The sequence below is a fragment of the Arvicola amphibius genome, chromosome 6 (assembly GCF_903992535.2).
Source record: "Arvicola amphibius chromosome 6, mArvAmp1.2, whole genome shotgun sequence".
Classification (NCBI taxonomy): Eukaryota; Metazoa; Chordata; class Mammalia; order Rodentia; family Cricetidae; genus Arvicola; species Arvicola amphibius.
The window spans coordinates 39,105,031-39,121,937 of NC_052052.2; the positions used below are offsets into that span (position 1 = coordinate 39,105,031).

At 41.4% G+C, this 16,907-nt stretch overlaps 1 protein-coding gene and 1 non-coding gene across 3 annotated transcripts in view; one reads left to right on the plus strand and one right to left on the minus strand.

Annotated features, from left to right (window-relative positions):
• The window catches only part of Nrdc (nardilysin convertase), a 70,857-nt gene extending 56,731 nt beyond the window's left edge, over positions 1 to 14,126 (minus strand). The window contains exon 1 of one of the 2 annotated variants that reach the window (XM_038332412.2): positions 13,621 to 14,126. In XM_038332412.2, coding sequence (XP_038188340.1) covers positions 13,621 to 13,958 — 338 coding nt within the window. In that variant the 5' untranslated portion in view covers positions 13,959 to 14,126. The remainder of the gene's footprint in view (positions 1 to 13,620) is intronic. The other variant, XM_038332413.2, reaches the window with a different exon arrangement.
• A 1,786-nt stretch (positions 14,127 to 15,912) lies between these two features.
• On the plus strand, positions 15,913 to 16,019 carry LOC119818104. Its single transcript, XR_005286016.1, has one exon. It is a non-coding gene; the product is annotated as a U6 spliceosomal RNA (small nuclear RNA).
• Positions 16,020 to 16,907: the final 888 nt, after the last annotated feature.

Genomic DNA, 16,907 nt, shown 5'->3' on the forward strand with positions numbered 1-16,907 from the left:
AAACACAGAATATTCTTAAAAGAAGGAAGCAGTCAGGGAAACCTTCTGAAACAAAATACATTTCAGCCAAGCCTTGAAGCCTACAAAGTATTACCCACCGAGGAGACGGCTCAGTGGGTGAAGCACTTGCTATATACACACACGTGAGGATGGAGTTCACATCTCCAGATGGCACATACAAGCCAATCATGGTAGCTCCATCCTAGTACTTCTATGGAAGATGGGAGGCCGAGACAGCAGACTGCCCAGGAGGAGCTCATGGGCAAGAACTGGTATCCAAGGTGGTCCTCTATTCTTTATAGCATGTACATCCATATAGACAGAAAAGGAAAAATGTGGATTTAATTCCCTACCATATCAAAATCTTATTCTAACAATAAAAAAAGCTAGTGATTATGTTTGTTTTCTTTGGGAATAAAATTGCAAGATTTGTGGAGCAGAAGTGGCCATTAGCAGATCATAAATTTTAAAAGTTATGAAAATTTGATCAGATTAATAATGAAAATAAGAAAAACCACAACCACAGATTTAAACACATGATGTATATTAATTCTCCACCACAAAACAAAAAAAAAAGTCAAAATTTCAGACCAATAAATAAGAAGTATGGAAAAGCTTGGGATAAGATCAATTATTAACTGTGGTGGTTTGAATGAGAATGGCTCCCACAGGCTCACAGATTTGAATATTCAGTCACCAGGGACTGGCACTATTTGAAAAGATTAGGAGGTGTGGCCTGGTTGGAGAAAGTGTGTCACTGAGGGTAGGCTTGGAAGTTTCAGAAGCCTACGCTAAGTCCAGTGGTTCTCTCTCTTCCTGTTGCCTGTGGATCTGGACGTAGGCCTTTCAGCTATTCTCCAGCACCATGTCTGCCTGTGTGCTGCCACATTTCCCACCATGATTATAATGGACTAAACATCTGAAACTACTGTAAGCAAGCCCCAATTAAACGTTTTCTTTTATAAGAGTTGCTGTGTTTGTGGTATCGCTTCGCAGCAAGGGAACACTGACAAAGACCATAAACAACCTGGAAAGAATTCAAATGTCTACTGACAAGAGAAGGATAAACTGTGACTAAGTCACACAATAGATGCCCCCGCTACAACTAGCTTATCACAAAACAAGAAAACATATTTAGCAACAAGCTACAAAATTGGTAATCTTCAGGAAGCAAGTCACAAAGACAGCATACCACAAGAATACCATACAAATGAAGCCAAAAGGCAGGCAAGATAATCAAACATTGTTTAGGCACCATTTATATGTGATGAAGTCGAAAAAAAGGGTTCACCAATCAAAGCAATGGAATATGCCAAAAGATTCAAAATAGTGTTAGAAAGAAAGGCAACTTATAAGAAAATAGAAGCAAATCCTAGTTCTTGAGCTCACAGGAAAAGACCAGATGAGAAGACCTCATGCCAAGGACAGCCATCTGCAAGGCAGTCTGGGCTGAAAGGCACCAGCTTTAAGAAATGTGACCCCTGACCACGCCATCACCAGTTAACCCCTATCTCTTTAATCCTCTTTACATGTGTCTGCAACATTTGTCACTACTTTTTAAACACTTTTTCTGCCTCAATAGAAAATTACAAAGATTTTTTTCCTCCCATATTTGCTATCATCTGGCAAGTACCAAACATTTAAGAAATATTTGCTGAACAGACAAAACAATGTTAATAGCTGAGAGTGTTGGCACATGTCTGGTAACCCTAGCCTAAGGAGGGAGACGGGGGATCCTAATTCAAGGCCAGTCTGAGATATATAATGAAACAGTGTCTCAAAAACAAATCAAAAAAGAAACTGTTGAGGCTGCGGAAATGGCTCTGTAGTAAATGTGCTTGTCCCCATGCTACCAGAGGATAAAAGTAACCGCCAAGCCAGCTACAACCCTGCAATCTACATCAGTGACCAGACTGCATGATATGCTGCCGCAATAGTGGCATAAATGTGAGAGAAACCAACCATTATCTGACTGCATTTAAGGCCAGACACTGCTTTTTATATCCCATGTGAACACTGCTCAAGTGACCAAGAATCTCAAACTAGATAGACCATGGTCTAGGATACTATATTATTTCCTGCTAAAGGAACACAGCAATAAAATGACTCCTACAGCCATCCTCTACACCCATAGATCAGCATCTCACTCAGCCATCATCAGAGAAGCTTCCTCTTGCAGCAGAACAGAATTAATGCAGAGATTCACAACTGGACAATGTGAAAAGAGTGAGGAACTTTTAAATATTCAGCCCTAAGTGGGTATCTGCATCAAAACCCTCCCATCGGGGCTCAGAGAGCTATGCCTAAGAGGCCAGCAGTAGATGAAGAACACAAAATGAACTCAGTGGTATTTTTGTAAATTTTTTTGGTGTCATATTGATTTGGACCTTTTCCTTTTTTATCTTACCAGTCTTTTACTTTTTAGTATGGCTTCTGATTTTGTGTTTTTATGTTGCATGTGTATGTCTATGTGTGTATTTCCTATGCTTTTGTCGTTATTGCTTTAATTCTGACTTGTTTGCTTTTTATTTGCCTGTTTGTTTTCTAAAGAGAAATAATGAAGGCACTGAGTTGGATAGGTGAGGAGGTGTAGGAGGATCTGGGAAATGGGGGAGGGAAACCATGATCAGAATATTGTATGAATTTTCAATTTAAAAAAGAGAGCCTGGCCTGATACATTTAGACACTTAATCTCTGCCAAATGAAACAAAATATCAAATAAAATCTAATAGTAATTTACTCAATGAATAGTAAATTTTGTATATATAAAATATACACATTAAATGCATCTAAAAAATATACCAAAAAACCTAAAAGTATCAAATGAGCAGTTATCTGTACCTGATGAGACAATAAGAGTGGAGAAAAATATAGATGGTCATGCATCTTAATCCAGCATTTTGTGATAAGATAGTATGTATTTACATGTACAAATATATATTATAGAGAGCTAAAAAGAATATTTTTAAAATATTTCAGAGAGGGGCCAGAGAGATGGCTCAACAGTAAAGAGCACTGACTATTCTCCCAGAGGACCCAGGTTCAATTTCCAGCACCCACATGGCAGCTCACAACTGTCTGTAACTGTCAGTTTCAGGGCGATCTGACACCCTCATACAGACATACATGCAGGGAAAACACCAGTGAACATAAAGAAAAATAAAAGTAAATTTAAAATTTTTTTCCAGAGGAAAAAATTTTATCATCATATGACTGAAGAAATTTTACTCAACAGCACACTAAATTGAGAAGTTATAAAGAAAACAATCAGGGGGCTTGTGAAATGGCTCAAAGGATAAAGGTGCTTACTGCCAAAACCTGATGACCTCAATTCAATCCTCAAGGGCCACATGATGGAAGAACTGAACCACACACACATACCAAAGCACACTGCATCCCCCACCCCCTAACACACACAATAATTTAAATGTCTTTTAAAAAGAAAGTGTAAAGATTATAGTTTACAGTGGTCCCTTATCCAAGGCTTGGCATCAGCTCTACATATCTAAGAGTCAGTCAAGACTAAGCTACCAAGAGGAGAACACTGTTGAACCATAAGCCACATCTTAGGCAGTTTACAACACAAAGGTACAGGATTTCATCACAATACTCCAAATACTATACAATTTTAAGACAAATATTTCTGCAAATTCTAATTAATGTTTTTGGACTTCTACTGGCAAACTGAAACCTCAGAAAGAAAAGAGGATATTAATTGAAAATTTTTATAAAGCGTCATAAACAAAGTGAAACAGGAAACTGAACACTAGCAGAAAAAAGTTAACCATATAAAATTGTTCTTCTGAGGTTGGAGAGATGACTTAACAGGTAAGAGTATTTCCTGTACAAGCACAAGGATGAGTTCAAATCTCTAGCACTCACATAAAAAAATCAGGCATATCGACACATGCCTGTGATCCCATCTATGGAAGAGAGACAGTAGTTTCTGGGAACCTCACTGACTGGCCAGTCTAAGCAAAACGGTCCAGTTTCTGGTTCAATGAGATACTGTCTCAAGGTAAAGTCCAAGCATGATTAGACTTAGCTACATTCCCCAGCCCAATAGGTATATGCTATAAATGCTTAGAAAATATACACTAAAGTTATTTAGTGGTTAATAATAGATTCAATGATTGTGGGAAATGTTAAACCTTTTTGGTATCTAAGTTCCTACAATGATCATATAATATTCATATTTATTGTTATTTAGTATCGTTTAACTACTAAAAATCAAAGAATACAAAAGGTTCTATCTTCCCTTTTCTATACACATTTATACAAAAACATCATTTTAGGTTAAGAATAGATGTGCTGTTTTTAGTGGGCTTTTCCTCTTAAAGACAAAATCATACAATGTTTTTTGACCATTAGTTCTAACTCAATAAGTTTCTCCATCACTTTACACACACAACCTCCCTGTAACCCCAGCACTCAGGCTCACTGTTGTTACTCCAAAGCCAGCCTGGTTCACAGAGCAACTCCAGACCCTCTCTCAAAATTAAAAAAAAAAAAAAAAGAAACAAAAGAAAGGAGCGCTTATCTTTCTCTAAATTGAATATCTTCATTGTAGAACTATACCATAACATAATCCTTAAAACTGTTGCCAACGTTTTGCTATTACAAAACCCATGCTGTAACCTGGACCTGGTGGCACAGCTCTTAACCCAGCCTTCGGAGGCAGCAGCAGGAGAATCACAAGTTCAAGACCAGCCTGGGTTGCACACTGAGTTCCAGGTCAGCAAAGACAACACAATGAGACCCTGTCTCAAAAAAAAATAAATAAAAAATAAAAAATAATCTTATACAAATATCACTTAGTAACTATAACTATATAGCTAATATTTAAATGTTTGCTATACACTGAACAGAAGCTTTTATATAAATTAGATATACAGTATTGCCATTGGTTATTAGTTCTATAACCTGTACTTGTTTTGTAACTTGCCTATTTATATTTATTTTCTAGGAAATAAACATTTTTTTAGAAACTGGCCAGATATAAATTTAATCTAAGAAATTTCTGGGAAAAAAATATTCCTAGGAGTTCTACAAAAATGCCTAGCAGTCATGCATTCACATACTCTATAAATGGTATTAAAGAATCTACAATGTGCTAGGCACACAGCAACTAAAGCAGACAGTTCTCCATATTCATGAAGTTTTAGTCTGCAAACATAAATTGAGTTAGTAGGGGAACAGCTAAAAGAAAACTGAAGGGCTGGAAAGATGCTCAGTGGATAAGAGCACTTGTAGCTCTTCCAGAGGACCTGGGTTAGATTGCAGCAAGCCTCACAACTCCCTGGAACTGCAGTCAGGGCAATCTTCTGGATCTGTGAGCACTGTGAGCAACAGGCATGCACATGGTGCACAGACAGATACACACACAAAACACTCAAACACATAAAATATTTTAAAGATTTCAAAATCAAAACAATCTAGGTGATATGGCACACACCTTTAATCCCAGCACACATGAAGGAAAGTCCAGGCAGGAACCTGGAGACAGGAAAAGGAGCACAGACCAAGAAAGATCACTGCTTACTGGCTTGGTCAGCCTGCTTTCGTATACAACCCAGGACTACCTGCCCTGGGATAGTGCTGCCCACGGTGTGCTGGATCCTCCCAAATCAACTGTTAATCAAGAAAATGCCCCCACAAACTTTCCTATAGGCCAATCTAATGGAAATATTTTCTCAATAGGGGTTTCCTGCCTTCTTTCCAGTTGTCTCTAGCTTGTATAAAGTTGACAAAAAATAAACAAAACATCAAAAACAAAAAACCAGTAAAACTGACCCCTTGTCAACTTGGCATACAAATACATCACTATTTGTATTTCCTTTCTTGTTTATTTCTAAGCTCTCATGTTACTATCACAATACACAATATAACTTTTCAAAGTCCACAGTCTTTAAAAAAAATTCCTTTTTGTTTTTGTTTGGTTTTTCTTTTATTTGGTTTTGTTTAGGGGAGAGGTTGCAAGAACAGAGAGAGGCCTGGCGGAACAGGGGGATAAATGGGATCAGAATGATGTGGAATCCAAAGAATGAAGAAAAGGAAAAATTTTTTAAAAATTTCAACATTGTAGAAGTTCAGTCTCTCCAAAATATTCAACCTCTCTTTAAAAATCCAAAGTATCCTCTGTGGGAGCCTTGTCAGCTTCGTTGATCACCTTCCTGGACCTGGGGGGAGTTGGGAGGACCTTGGACTTAACATAGAGTAGGGAACCCTGATGGCTCCTTGGCCTGGAGAGGGAAGGGGGGTATGGGTGGAGGGGAGGGGAGGGAAGGGGGAGGAGGAGGGGAGGAGATGGAATTTTTAAATAAAAAAATAAACCATGAAAAAAAAACAAGTAAAAAAAAAAAGAAAAAGAAAAAAATCCAAAGTATCTCAATTGTGGGCTTCTGTAAAATCAAAAGTTACATATTTCTTATTCCAAGAGGGAAGAACCAGGGAAGTTACAATTAAATCAAAGCAAAACCAACATCCAGCACTGTAAATTAAATCCTGTTAGCCCCATGACATGGTATTTAATAATGACTTCCCGGGCTCCAAAGAGCTTAGACAGCCCACTTTTCTGACTGTCATTCACAGCACACAAAGCTCATCCCGCAGACTCAGTCTGGCTCCAGTCCACAGCTGCTACAGTTTGTGGCGGTCATTCCATTTTTCTGACATCTCCAACATGTTGGGGTCTCCACTACAACTGAGGTTGAACCTTCTCCAATGAATTGCCTGGCCTCTCAGCATGGACTGTCATCTTGTCACATAGCCCCAAACCTCTGCAGCTCTCCATGACCCTTCAGGCCCTCAAAAATAATACCAAGTGGGAGTGTCTTACACATTACCCAGTGTGGCTATCCACTTAAGATGCAGTCTTAGCCATTCTCTGGACTACAGCTTCTGTGTGCTGACCCTAAGGAAACACTTTGCAGATTTCACTTCAGTGACTCCAGTCTCATATCCATCATTGCTGATACTTCAGCAACAGCTAACAAGCATCAATGCCCACTAAAGAAATGGTTTTACTTCACTGGTACCAGTCTCTAGTAAATCAGAGCTGACTCTTAAGCCCCAGCTGCCAAAACAACAGATTCTTAATTCAAAGTATCACACAAATAGCCTCAATAGAGTCTTTGAAGGACACTCAAACTTCCCTCTGAAACTTCCCAGGTCAGCTTCCTATCACCTATCTGCATCTCTCTCAACATTCTCATCTTCCAAGATCACCTACAACAGTCCATTAATCTCTGAGCATTCGAGGGCTTTTCCAATCGGAGTTCCAAACACAATCCTCCCAAAACAACATGGTCAGGTTTATCAAAGCAACAGTCCATTCTCTGGTACCAGCTTCTACCCTCGTTTGCTTTCTATTGCTATAATAATGAACACCATGACCAAAAGCAACTTAGGGAGGAAAGGGTTTATTTCATATCACAGCTTACAGTGCATCATGAAGGGAGGCTTAAGCAGGAATCTGGAAGCAGGATTAAAACAGAGATGATAGAGGATCACCGCTTACTGCTTTGCCCTCCAAGGCTTGCCCAGGGCCACCTGCCAAAGGTGACAGTGCCCACAGTGGCTAGATCCTCCTACATCGATCATCAGCCTAGAAAATGCCCCACAGACTTTTCCTACAGCAGTTTTCTCTTCTTAGATGACCCTAGCTTGTGTCAGGGGACAAAGACTAGCCAGCACAACCAAGCAAAGTTTTCTTCATACCCGCCACTGCTTCCACTCACAACCTGGCCAAACAGATACATGGCCATGCCTACGGGAAGCGAATCACCTCATGTGCACACTATTTCATTTACACGTTCAATTTCCCCACTCCTTCTTCCACTGCACAGGAGATTTTTTCTATCCCTTCAAAAACCACGAATTCCATAGATATTATGGATCTTGTCACTTCCCAGACATCTGAGATTACCTTCTTCACCTTTAAATTGTTTAAAGGTGAAACATGTAATCTCTTCCACCCTGAAAAAGCTCTACCTCTACTCTAGGCACCACATTATCCTAAAAGTTCTCATCCCTTCCACCTTAAACAATCTTCTTGGGCTAGAAATGGCTCAGCAATTAAGAGCACTGGCTGCTTATTCCAGAGAACCAGAATTCAATTCTCATCACCCATATGGTGGCTCACAACTGTCTCTAACTCCAGTTCCAGGGGGCCCTCTGGGGGTACCAGGAATACATGTGATGCACAAACATAAATTCAGGTAAAACACCCATAGATATAAAAAAATTAGTTGTTTTACTCTTCTTGGGGTTCTGGGAGTATAGCTCAGTTGGTAGAGTTTACCTGACACTCACAAGGCCCTGGGCTTGAGCCCCAGCACTGCATAAACTGGATAGGGGAGCAAATGCCTATAATCCTAGCCCTTGAGAAGTCGAGGTAGGAAGATCCGAAGTTCAAAGTCATTCTTGGTTACATAATGAGATTAAGGCTAACATGGAATATATAAAACTCTGTAGATAGGTAGGTAGATATAGACAGACAGACTTTAAACAAATATTGAAAAATATCTCCTTGGTGGCCTAAAATTTCATCCTTCCCATTCATTCTTTAGAACAGTATAACATGGCTTCTGCCTCATTATTTCTTTCAAAGTATTTTCAACCAGGAATATTTTCTAGGTCTCAGTCTTCTGTTACTGCACAGTATCAAGTATGAGGATTACTGACAATCACTCCTGACTAAAGTGTTCTCTTTCGGTGGGTCTTCATTTAAGTTTTCCTTCTGCTTCGTCCTGTCAGTTTCTATTTCAGTTGTTTAGGATTGCGCTCGCTCTCTCTCTCTCTCTCTCTCTCTCTCCTCTCTCCTCCTCTCTCGTCCTCTCTCTCTCCTCGCTCTCTCGTCGTTTTTTCGAGACAGGGTTTCTCTGTAGATTTGGAGCCTATCCTGGAACTAGCAACTAGCTCTTATAGACCAGGCTGGCCTCGAACTCACAGAGATCCACCTGCCTCTGCCTCCAGATTAAGGTGTTGCGCCACCACCGCCCAGCCCTCTGTGTATCTCTTAAAGGTCCTGAGAGATTAACCTGCTCAAGGTGACATAGTTTAGAATGGAAACTGGAAACACAGTGACTTTACATACAACACCCATTGCATTCCATTTCAGGGTCTGTTCCCTGACTCTACCACTGCAGTTACACCGCCCCAAATTATGTCCTCTTCTGACCTCCAGGCACACACATGGTATACATGCATTCATGCAGACAAAACATTCATACACAGAAAATTAAAAAATCTAAAGTAAACAAATTTTTAATGGGATTGGAGTGTGAATTCAGTTTCAGACCAAGAAATTGAATATTTCTAAGTTCTTAGAATTTATATACAAGTAAGTACAAAATGATTTATTTTATAACTCTAAGGGCCTATGATAACACCATTAATTTGTATGTATACATAAAAAGGAAATTAATGCCTCATATAGTCAATGAAGCACTGATCAGACCACTGGATTTTAGTAAAAAAAGTAGTAATTCAATACAAATTCTCTTAATTTTTAATATAAGTCTGCCTTCTGATAACTTGTATTTGTCTAAGGTTTCTGCTCTAAGCAAATCACCTCACTACTAAACCAGGAAATCAGCACTTATTAGTGTCCTCACTATAGCTGGACCGTGCTCTCTGTTCAGCAGCATGTGACAGTAAACAACATAAGCAATACTCTGAAACAGCCCATACCTCACTCTCTAAGCTTTACTTCCTATAGTAAGCATACTGAGATGACCGGGCCAGTAAGCTGGCGCAACAGGTACATGGCAAGCCTGACCAATCATTGTGCTAAGACCAATCCCAAGAGGACAGAACCAACGCTGCAACTTGTCATCTGGCCTACACAAACACATGCACACATGCACGCGCGCGCACACACACAATTAAATAAATGTAATAATCCTGAAGGTATCCAGGAGATATTTCCAACATTTCAAAAAGGCTAAATACAAATTATATATACAAAGAAATAAAATTCTGTTAACTAGTAATAAATAAACTGATAAATCTTTTTTTTTTCTCTGTGTATCTTTGGAACCTGTCCTGGAACTCGTTCTGTACATCTGGCTGGCCTTGAACTCACAGAGATCCGCCTGCTTCTGCCCCCTGAGTGGTGGGATTAAAGGCATGCGCCACCACCAACTGGCTCAAACTGATAAATCTTTGAAGGCATCATTTCACCATATTTCTCTAAACATGTCTGGCGCTCATTCATATATTCAAGACTTAATACGATGGCTATGTACTATACTAGATCATGGATGAAGTCCTACAGAAGCACAATGGAAAGAATTCATTTCGGATAGAAAGGTGTGGCACAAGTTAACATCTATATGCAAGTATTATAAAAGGTAATTCAGTTCTGGAGGCTGAAGATATTTGATATGCTTGTTTCTGGATACAAAACATCACAGAATTTAAAGATCTAAGTTTTACCATCTTTATTTTAAAGTAACAAAAATGACTTTTTCTTCAGAAGTCAAACTGACAATGTGGTAGTGCACGCCTATAATCCCAGCACTCGGAATCAATCTAGCCTCCGTAGTTTTAGACCAGCCAGAGTTAGTGAGAGCCCACCCCCCAAAAAAAATCCATCTGAAACTTCAGTACATAAAAAAAGATAAAGGGGGATGAAAATGGGAAGATTGGAATTTAACAAAGAACATGAAATAGAAATGCAACAATTTACTCACTGTAACTCTTTTAAGTGTTAGCTCTGTTAACCAGGTGGTGGTGCCACACTTAATCCTAGCACTGGGGAGGCAGAGGCAGGCAGATCTCTGTTAGTTCAAGGCCAGCCTGGTCTACAAGAGCTAGTTCCAGGAGAGAGAAACCCTGTCTTTAAAAAAAAAAAAAGTTATCTCTGTTCTTTTTTTGTATGTTCTTTACTCAGAGTAGCTTTTAAGAATTATCCTTGGTTTTTTTTGTTTGTTTGTTTGTTTGGTTTGGGCTTTTTTGTAGATTTTTGCTTGTTTGTTTGAGACAGCGTTTCTCTGTGTAACCCTGGCTTTCCTGGAACTTGATTTGTAGAGCATGCTGGTCTTGAACTCAGGGATCCTCCTGCCTCTGCCTCCTGAGTGCTGGGATTAAAGTTGTATGACCCCACATCCAGCTGCATTGTCTCTTTTTTTTTTTTTTGAAGTATTCCTTTTCCTTGTACCACAAACTAGCTCAGGAGTTTATACAGGTTGGGTTTGAGTCACCATTCACTACAGATGACTGGAACACCGGAGTATTAGAAGGGATCTTACAAACCACCATTCAACCAATTGAGGTCCAAGTCCTTTCTCATACATTTTTGGAAGAAGCTATCTGGCCCCTCTAGCGTATCACTTCCTACTGTTGTAGGAGGCTACTAGTTAGTTCCCAGCTGCTCAGTCCCAAAATAACACAGAAACCATATTACTTGTAATATTGTTTGACCAATAATTTAAGCATATTTCTGGCTAACGCTTATATCCTAAACTAGCCCATCTCCATTAATCTGTGTATCGCCATGTGGCTGTGGCTTACCGGCAACTTTTCGGCATGTTTCTGGTGGTGGCTCCATTGCTTCTCCTTGACTCCACCTTCTTTATCCCAGCATTAAGTTTAGTTTTCCCCACCGACCTCTACTCTGCCCTATCAGGCCAAGTCAGTTTCTTTATTCATTGACCAATAAAAGCAACATATAGACAGAAGGCCCTCCCACACCATCCTACTTTATTTTTTAATCTACTCTAACATATATACTTCCATTAGAAATTCCATAAACTTTAGGTCCCTGATTTTGCTTCCCCCCCCCCCCAGTTTGTTTTTTGAGCCAGGGTCTTATGTATCCCATCCCAAGCTATATAAGCAAGGATGACTCCTGACTTCTGATTCTCCTCCCTCCACCTCCCCAGTGCTGGGAGTATAGGGGTACACTGCCATGCCCCAATCTCATTTTCCTTTTTTAAATGTCTATATCCTCCTACACTGTAAGTTTAATCATCTTAGTATGCCACCCTGGGCAAAATGTTATTTATTGCAATATATGACCAATGTGCAGAAATGCTACCTTGGCACCTGTCACATATAGTTAATAATCATTTCTTAAGTAAATTTGCAAAAAATAAGGTCAATGAACACATTTAAAGCAACAAAACAGCATCTGACATTGAGCTATTATTAGGTAACTTTGGAAGAACAGGAAACAAAAAAAAAAACACTAAAGCCTGTATTGACAATTTAATCTGAGAGGCAAAAACCAAGCAACATTATTACTTTCTATGTGTTCACTTACATGTTACAATTACATCTTTGACAAGAAAAGTTAACCCTAATTATAAAGATACCTTGACCCTGACAGCCTGGGGAGGGAGGGAGGAAGAGAGGGAGGGGAGGGAGGGAGGAGAAGGAGGAGAGAAAGAGAGAGGAGAGAGAGAGAGAGAGAGAGAGAGAGAGAGAGAGAGAGAGAGAGAGAGAGAGAGAGAGAGAGAGAGAGAGAGATTAAACTGGGTCTTGAAGTAGGAAGTGGGGGCTGTGTCACTGTTTTCTGGACCTGAGTTTCAGTTTGTAAAACAGGAGTTGGGGAAAGTAGAAAAGATGATCTCTAGGCTTCTTTTCTGCTCTTTAACACACTGTAAGCTTATAATAAATTTCAACCTAGACTACTTAGGCTTCTAACTCAGCATGAATAAGAACCTCATAAAATATCAGCAAACAGAGCAACTGGCTTTTATGTCCGATGACCAGTCTCATTCAAGCTCCAATATTATTTAGCTGCCTAATTCTAAGAAAGGACTCTTCTCTGGGCTTCAATTTCCTCAGCCAGTAAAGCAAAGCTGTTAGATAATAGGAACTATTTTCAAATACAAGATAGCCACATTTTCGGAAACAAACTAACACTCATGTTTATTCAGGTGGAGACTGAGTTACCATTCATTACAAATTGAAACACGGGATTAGACAGGATTTTACAAGCCTACCATTCACCAACTGAGGCCCAAGTCCTCTTTAATACATTTTTTTTGAAGAAGTCGTCTAGCCATTCTAGTTATGACGAACTACCCACAGTCACAAGCCACTCCATCTTAGACCAGCTATGCTGTAAAAGTTCTTTTATTAAGGCCACACCATCCTCTTCGTAAATTTCACTCTGTTACCTCTTTTACTTACGGGACTCTCATATACCTTTGGATTGGAACGGAATAGAAATAACAGTCACATCTCAAATAGCCTCTTTTCCAAAATTAAGATCGCCAACTGTCAAACTTTCCTAGTATCACACCAAATCCCCCTCATCATCCATCCTGTCTTCCCCATGAAAACCTCAGGTCTTACTTTAACGAAAGTCAAAATTAGCCGGGCGATAGTGGCGCACACCTTTAATCCAGCACTCGGGAGGCAGAGGCAGGCGGATCTGTGAGTTCGAGACCAGCCTGGTCTACAGAGTTAGTTCCAGGACAGCCAGAGTTACACAGAGACTTCTTTGGAACACCCCAAATTGCCCTTGCCACCTCCACCCAAGCACACATTTAGGATGGGAGTAATAACGCCCTGTTGCTCCTCCAGGGAGACACGGAGACCAGAAGTCATGGCAGCACCAACCGAAGCCCGCACCCTGTTCTCCCCAGTCCGAGCCTCGTCCCTCACCGGTACTGCTTGGGGTCGCTGGGAGACTTAATGATCTCAGGGTCGCCGGCATTACTGTGAGACCCGCTCCGTCCCTCCTCCTCAGATTCATCCGCTCCTAAACGAGCAACCCGGCCGCTCTCGCCCGAGTCCTGTCCATTGGGTTGCAGGTCTGGGCAGCTGCAGGTGGATTTCGCCTTGTTTCTTCCCGGCATGATCAACGTGGGAACGGGTCTCGCAGATTCTTCGCACAGACCCCGTGCTCTGATCCTCCCCAGAGCCGTCAGCTCTCGCCCGGCCTCACACCACAACTTCCTCCCGGTGGCACAGACTGCAGCAACCGTGACTCTCCTCAGCATTCACCAGCTAGTCGTGGCGCTGGACATCACGCTCCCCAGGCCCACCTCCTCCTCCTACTCCTCCAGCCACTCCTCCTCCTCCGCGTCCCAGGGGCGGCGGCGGCCGGCGTTGTTGCTGCCGCAGCCGCTGGGGAGGACAGGCCTGAACCCCTCCTCCAACCCAACCTCGCTCACACCGACTTCCTTCATCCCACCCTCCTGACAGCCAATGACGCTGTGGATTCTAGCCAGTCACAAGGCGGAACAGATGTCACGTTTGCTGAATCAGCCAATGGGAGCCGGGAAGGAGAGGGACCAATAGGAACCGGCCGGGTTCCTGACGCACCCAGAGAGCATTTCGAAACCTGACGTAGGCGGGGCGAAGGGAAAGAGGCGGAGGATGACGGGAGAAGCTTGGCTGCGTTTGTGACGTGCGCTAGCGACTGTGTTAGGAAAACCGCGTAGCGCTCCCCGGCTCTGAGAAAATATTCCCCAGCGAGACGACGCAGGAGTGAGCCGCGATAGTGGGGCCTGATCTTCCTCTTCATCCATTTGCGATGTATTTCTTATCCTTCGGCTCTCAGAGTGACTCAGCAAGTCTTTTTTAAAGAAGCGGAGCCCCGGAAGTCTTTTCCAACCCTATCCTGAGATGGACGCTGTTCTTGTGGGTCACTCAGCACCGGAAATAACAACTGCACCTTTCCATCATGTAGACGCCAAACTGTTGGTTCTTTTCTCGCCCCAAATCCGAAAGAGTCCCTAAAAGATCAGTTTGGTTATCTCACTCCTGTATGCGAAATGGTGTTATTTTGTTTTTTTTTTTTTGTTTTGTTTTGTTTTAAGCTTTCCAATAGAATGGAGCCCTTAGCCTGCCTTTTAAGTTTAGTCAACTTTTTTTTCCAGTTTATTTTTTATTAAAAATTGCCATCTCCTCCCCTCCTCCTACCCCTTCCCTCCCCTCCCCTCCACCCACAACTTTTGCTGAAAGGCAAAAACATGTTAGACTGCCACCCTCCAGTGACTTTCCCAAGTGTTGTTGTTGTTGTTATTGTTTGCCAGAGCCATTGCTGAGACTTGGACACACTATAAATAAAAAGCAGTTGAAAAGACACAGTATACAGATACCATTAGATAGAGATCATACCATATGGAGAAAATAAACGTTTTCAGCATGAATAAACGGGGGAGGGATGGGGAACTTGAAACCGGTAGATGCATTAGTGGTTGACTTTCCTGCCTCTGAATTTCAGGTGCTGAGGATAGTCATAATCAAAACCCAAGTCGTTGCAGGTGTGGTGGTAGCTCATGCCTTGTATCTCAGCACTCAGGGAGGCAAGAGGCAGGTGAATCTCTTGAGTTCGAGGCCAGCCTGGTTTACATAACAGTTCAAAGCTAGTCGGAGCTACCTATTGAGACCCTGCCTCCAAAATAAATAAATAAATAAATCCTTGCCTTCTTGAAGTTTACTGTCTTATGTAAAGAAACAGATACGTTCAAAAGCAATAAATGCTAAGACTACAACACAGGATAGGAAGAGAACGTGTTGGGGAGGTGTGGGGCAGAAGTGTTTGAACATGTTGAGATATCCCGGTGTTAGGACACTTTTAAAAAATATATCAGTTTTTAAGAAACTCCACTGGATTCCTCTCATGGGAAGCAGCTTCATCTGTGCCTCTCCAGTCCTAAAATAGCTGCCCAGTGCATTAGAAAACCAATAGTAAATGTTGACTAGACACCTAAGTGACCTAGTCTATGCTTTGTTCAGGGACCTTGTGTGTGTGCTTTTTTATCTCCAAAGCAATAATGCCAAAAATCTTCAGTTTCAACTTTTTTTTCAATTTTGTTTTCCTAAGGAGAAAAAGAATTTATACCATTAATTGAGATTTGCTGGGTTTTCCCTATGGTGGAACATTGATTCATTTAATTAACCAAGTGAAGCCCTGCTATGTGCCAGAAATTGAAAGAAGCGCATAAAGTGCTCAATGTGGCAGCACGTGTACTAACATTGGACCAGTGCAGAGAAGATCAGACTGGTTCCTGCTCATGAGGGATAGGCAAATTCAGGAAGAGTTCCATGTTTTTCTGAAGTATTCTGGTACCATAATCACATATTTCAATGCTTTTCTGTCTCCCCCTCTAGTCCTAAGAACAGACATTAATGGCAGAGATGGTGTCTCTGTAACTTACCGTTTATATCTTTCTTTTTCAGTGTAAAAATTTCAGTATAAAGACCCAAAAAAGTAGCATACAAATAACTCTAGATGGAGGTACACAAACAGATACGCCCTATTCAGAGAGTTTTCCCAAAGAAGAGAAATTGAAGCTAACATTTGAAAACTATATAAGGATTGGTGCGCAAATTAACTCAATTAATGGAGAGCTCATGGTGTGGTTAGACTCACGATCTGGAAAGGGGCCATTGACAAAGATCACACAGAACATTCCAGAGAATAAGACATTGGCCTGCCTGTTTCATACATCTTTGGATTCCCAGACCTTAGAATGTTTTCCACCAAGCTGTAGCTACTTACTAATTAATGTTTAAGCAAACGAAGAGGAGGATGGTATGGTAAAAATAAAACGCTGCAGGTCCCCAGGGGGCCTGTGGGCCACAAGGGGCAGCACATCCCAGGTAGGGAGCTACATGGCAGGTGAGAGACCTCAGTGGGCAGCCAGGCCCATAAGGAGCCACAGCTGGTGAGAGACAGATGGATAAGCACGCCATGCATAGTGAGGTTGGATATTTAGTGGGTAATGGAAGGGAAAGGGGGTAAGGGAAGAAGGGGGAAGAACAGAGACAGACAGACACACACAGAGAGAGAAAGAGGGGGGAGGGAAGAGGAGAGGGGCCAAGGCAGCAGCTACCTCTTCAGTAGAGAGACTGAAAGGAAAAGACTCAGGCTGGAAGCCTGAGTGAGTCCATGTGATAATTGTCTTTCTGGTCTGGGTCTGGGTTACCTCACTCAAAAT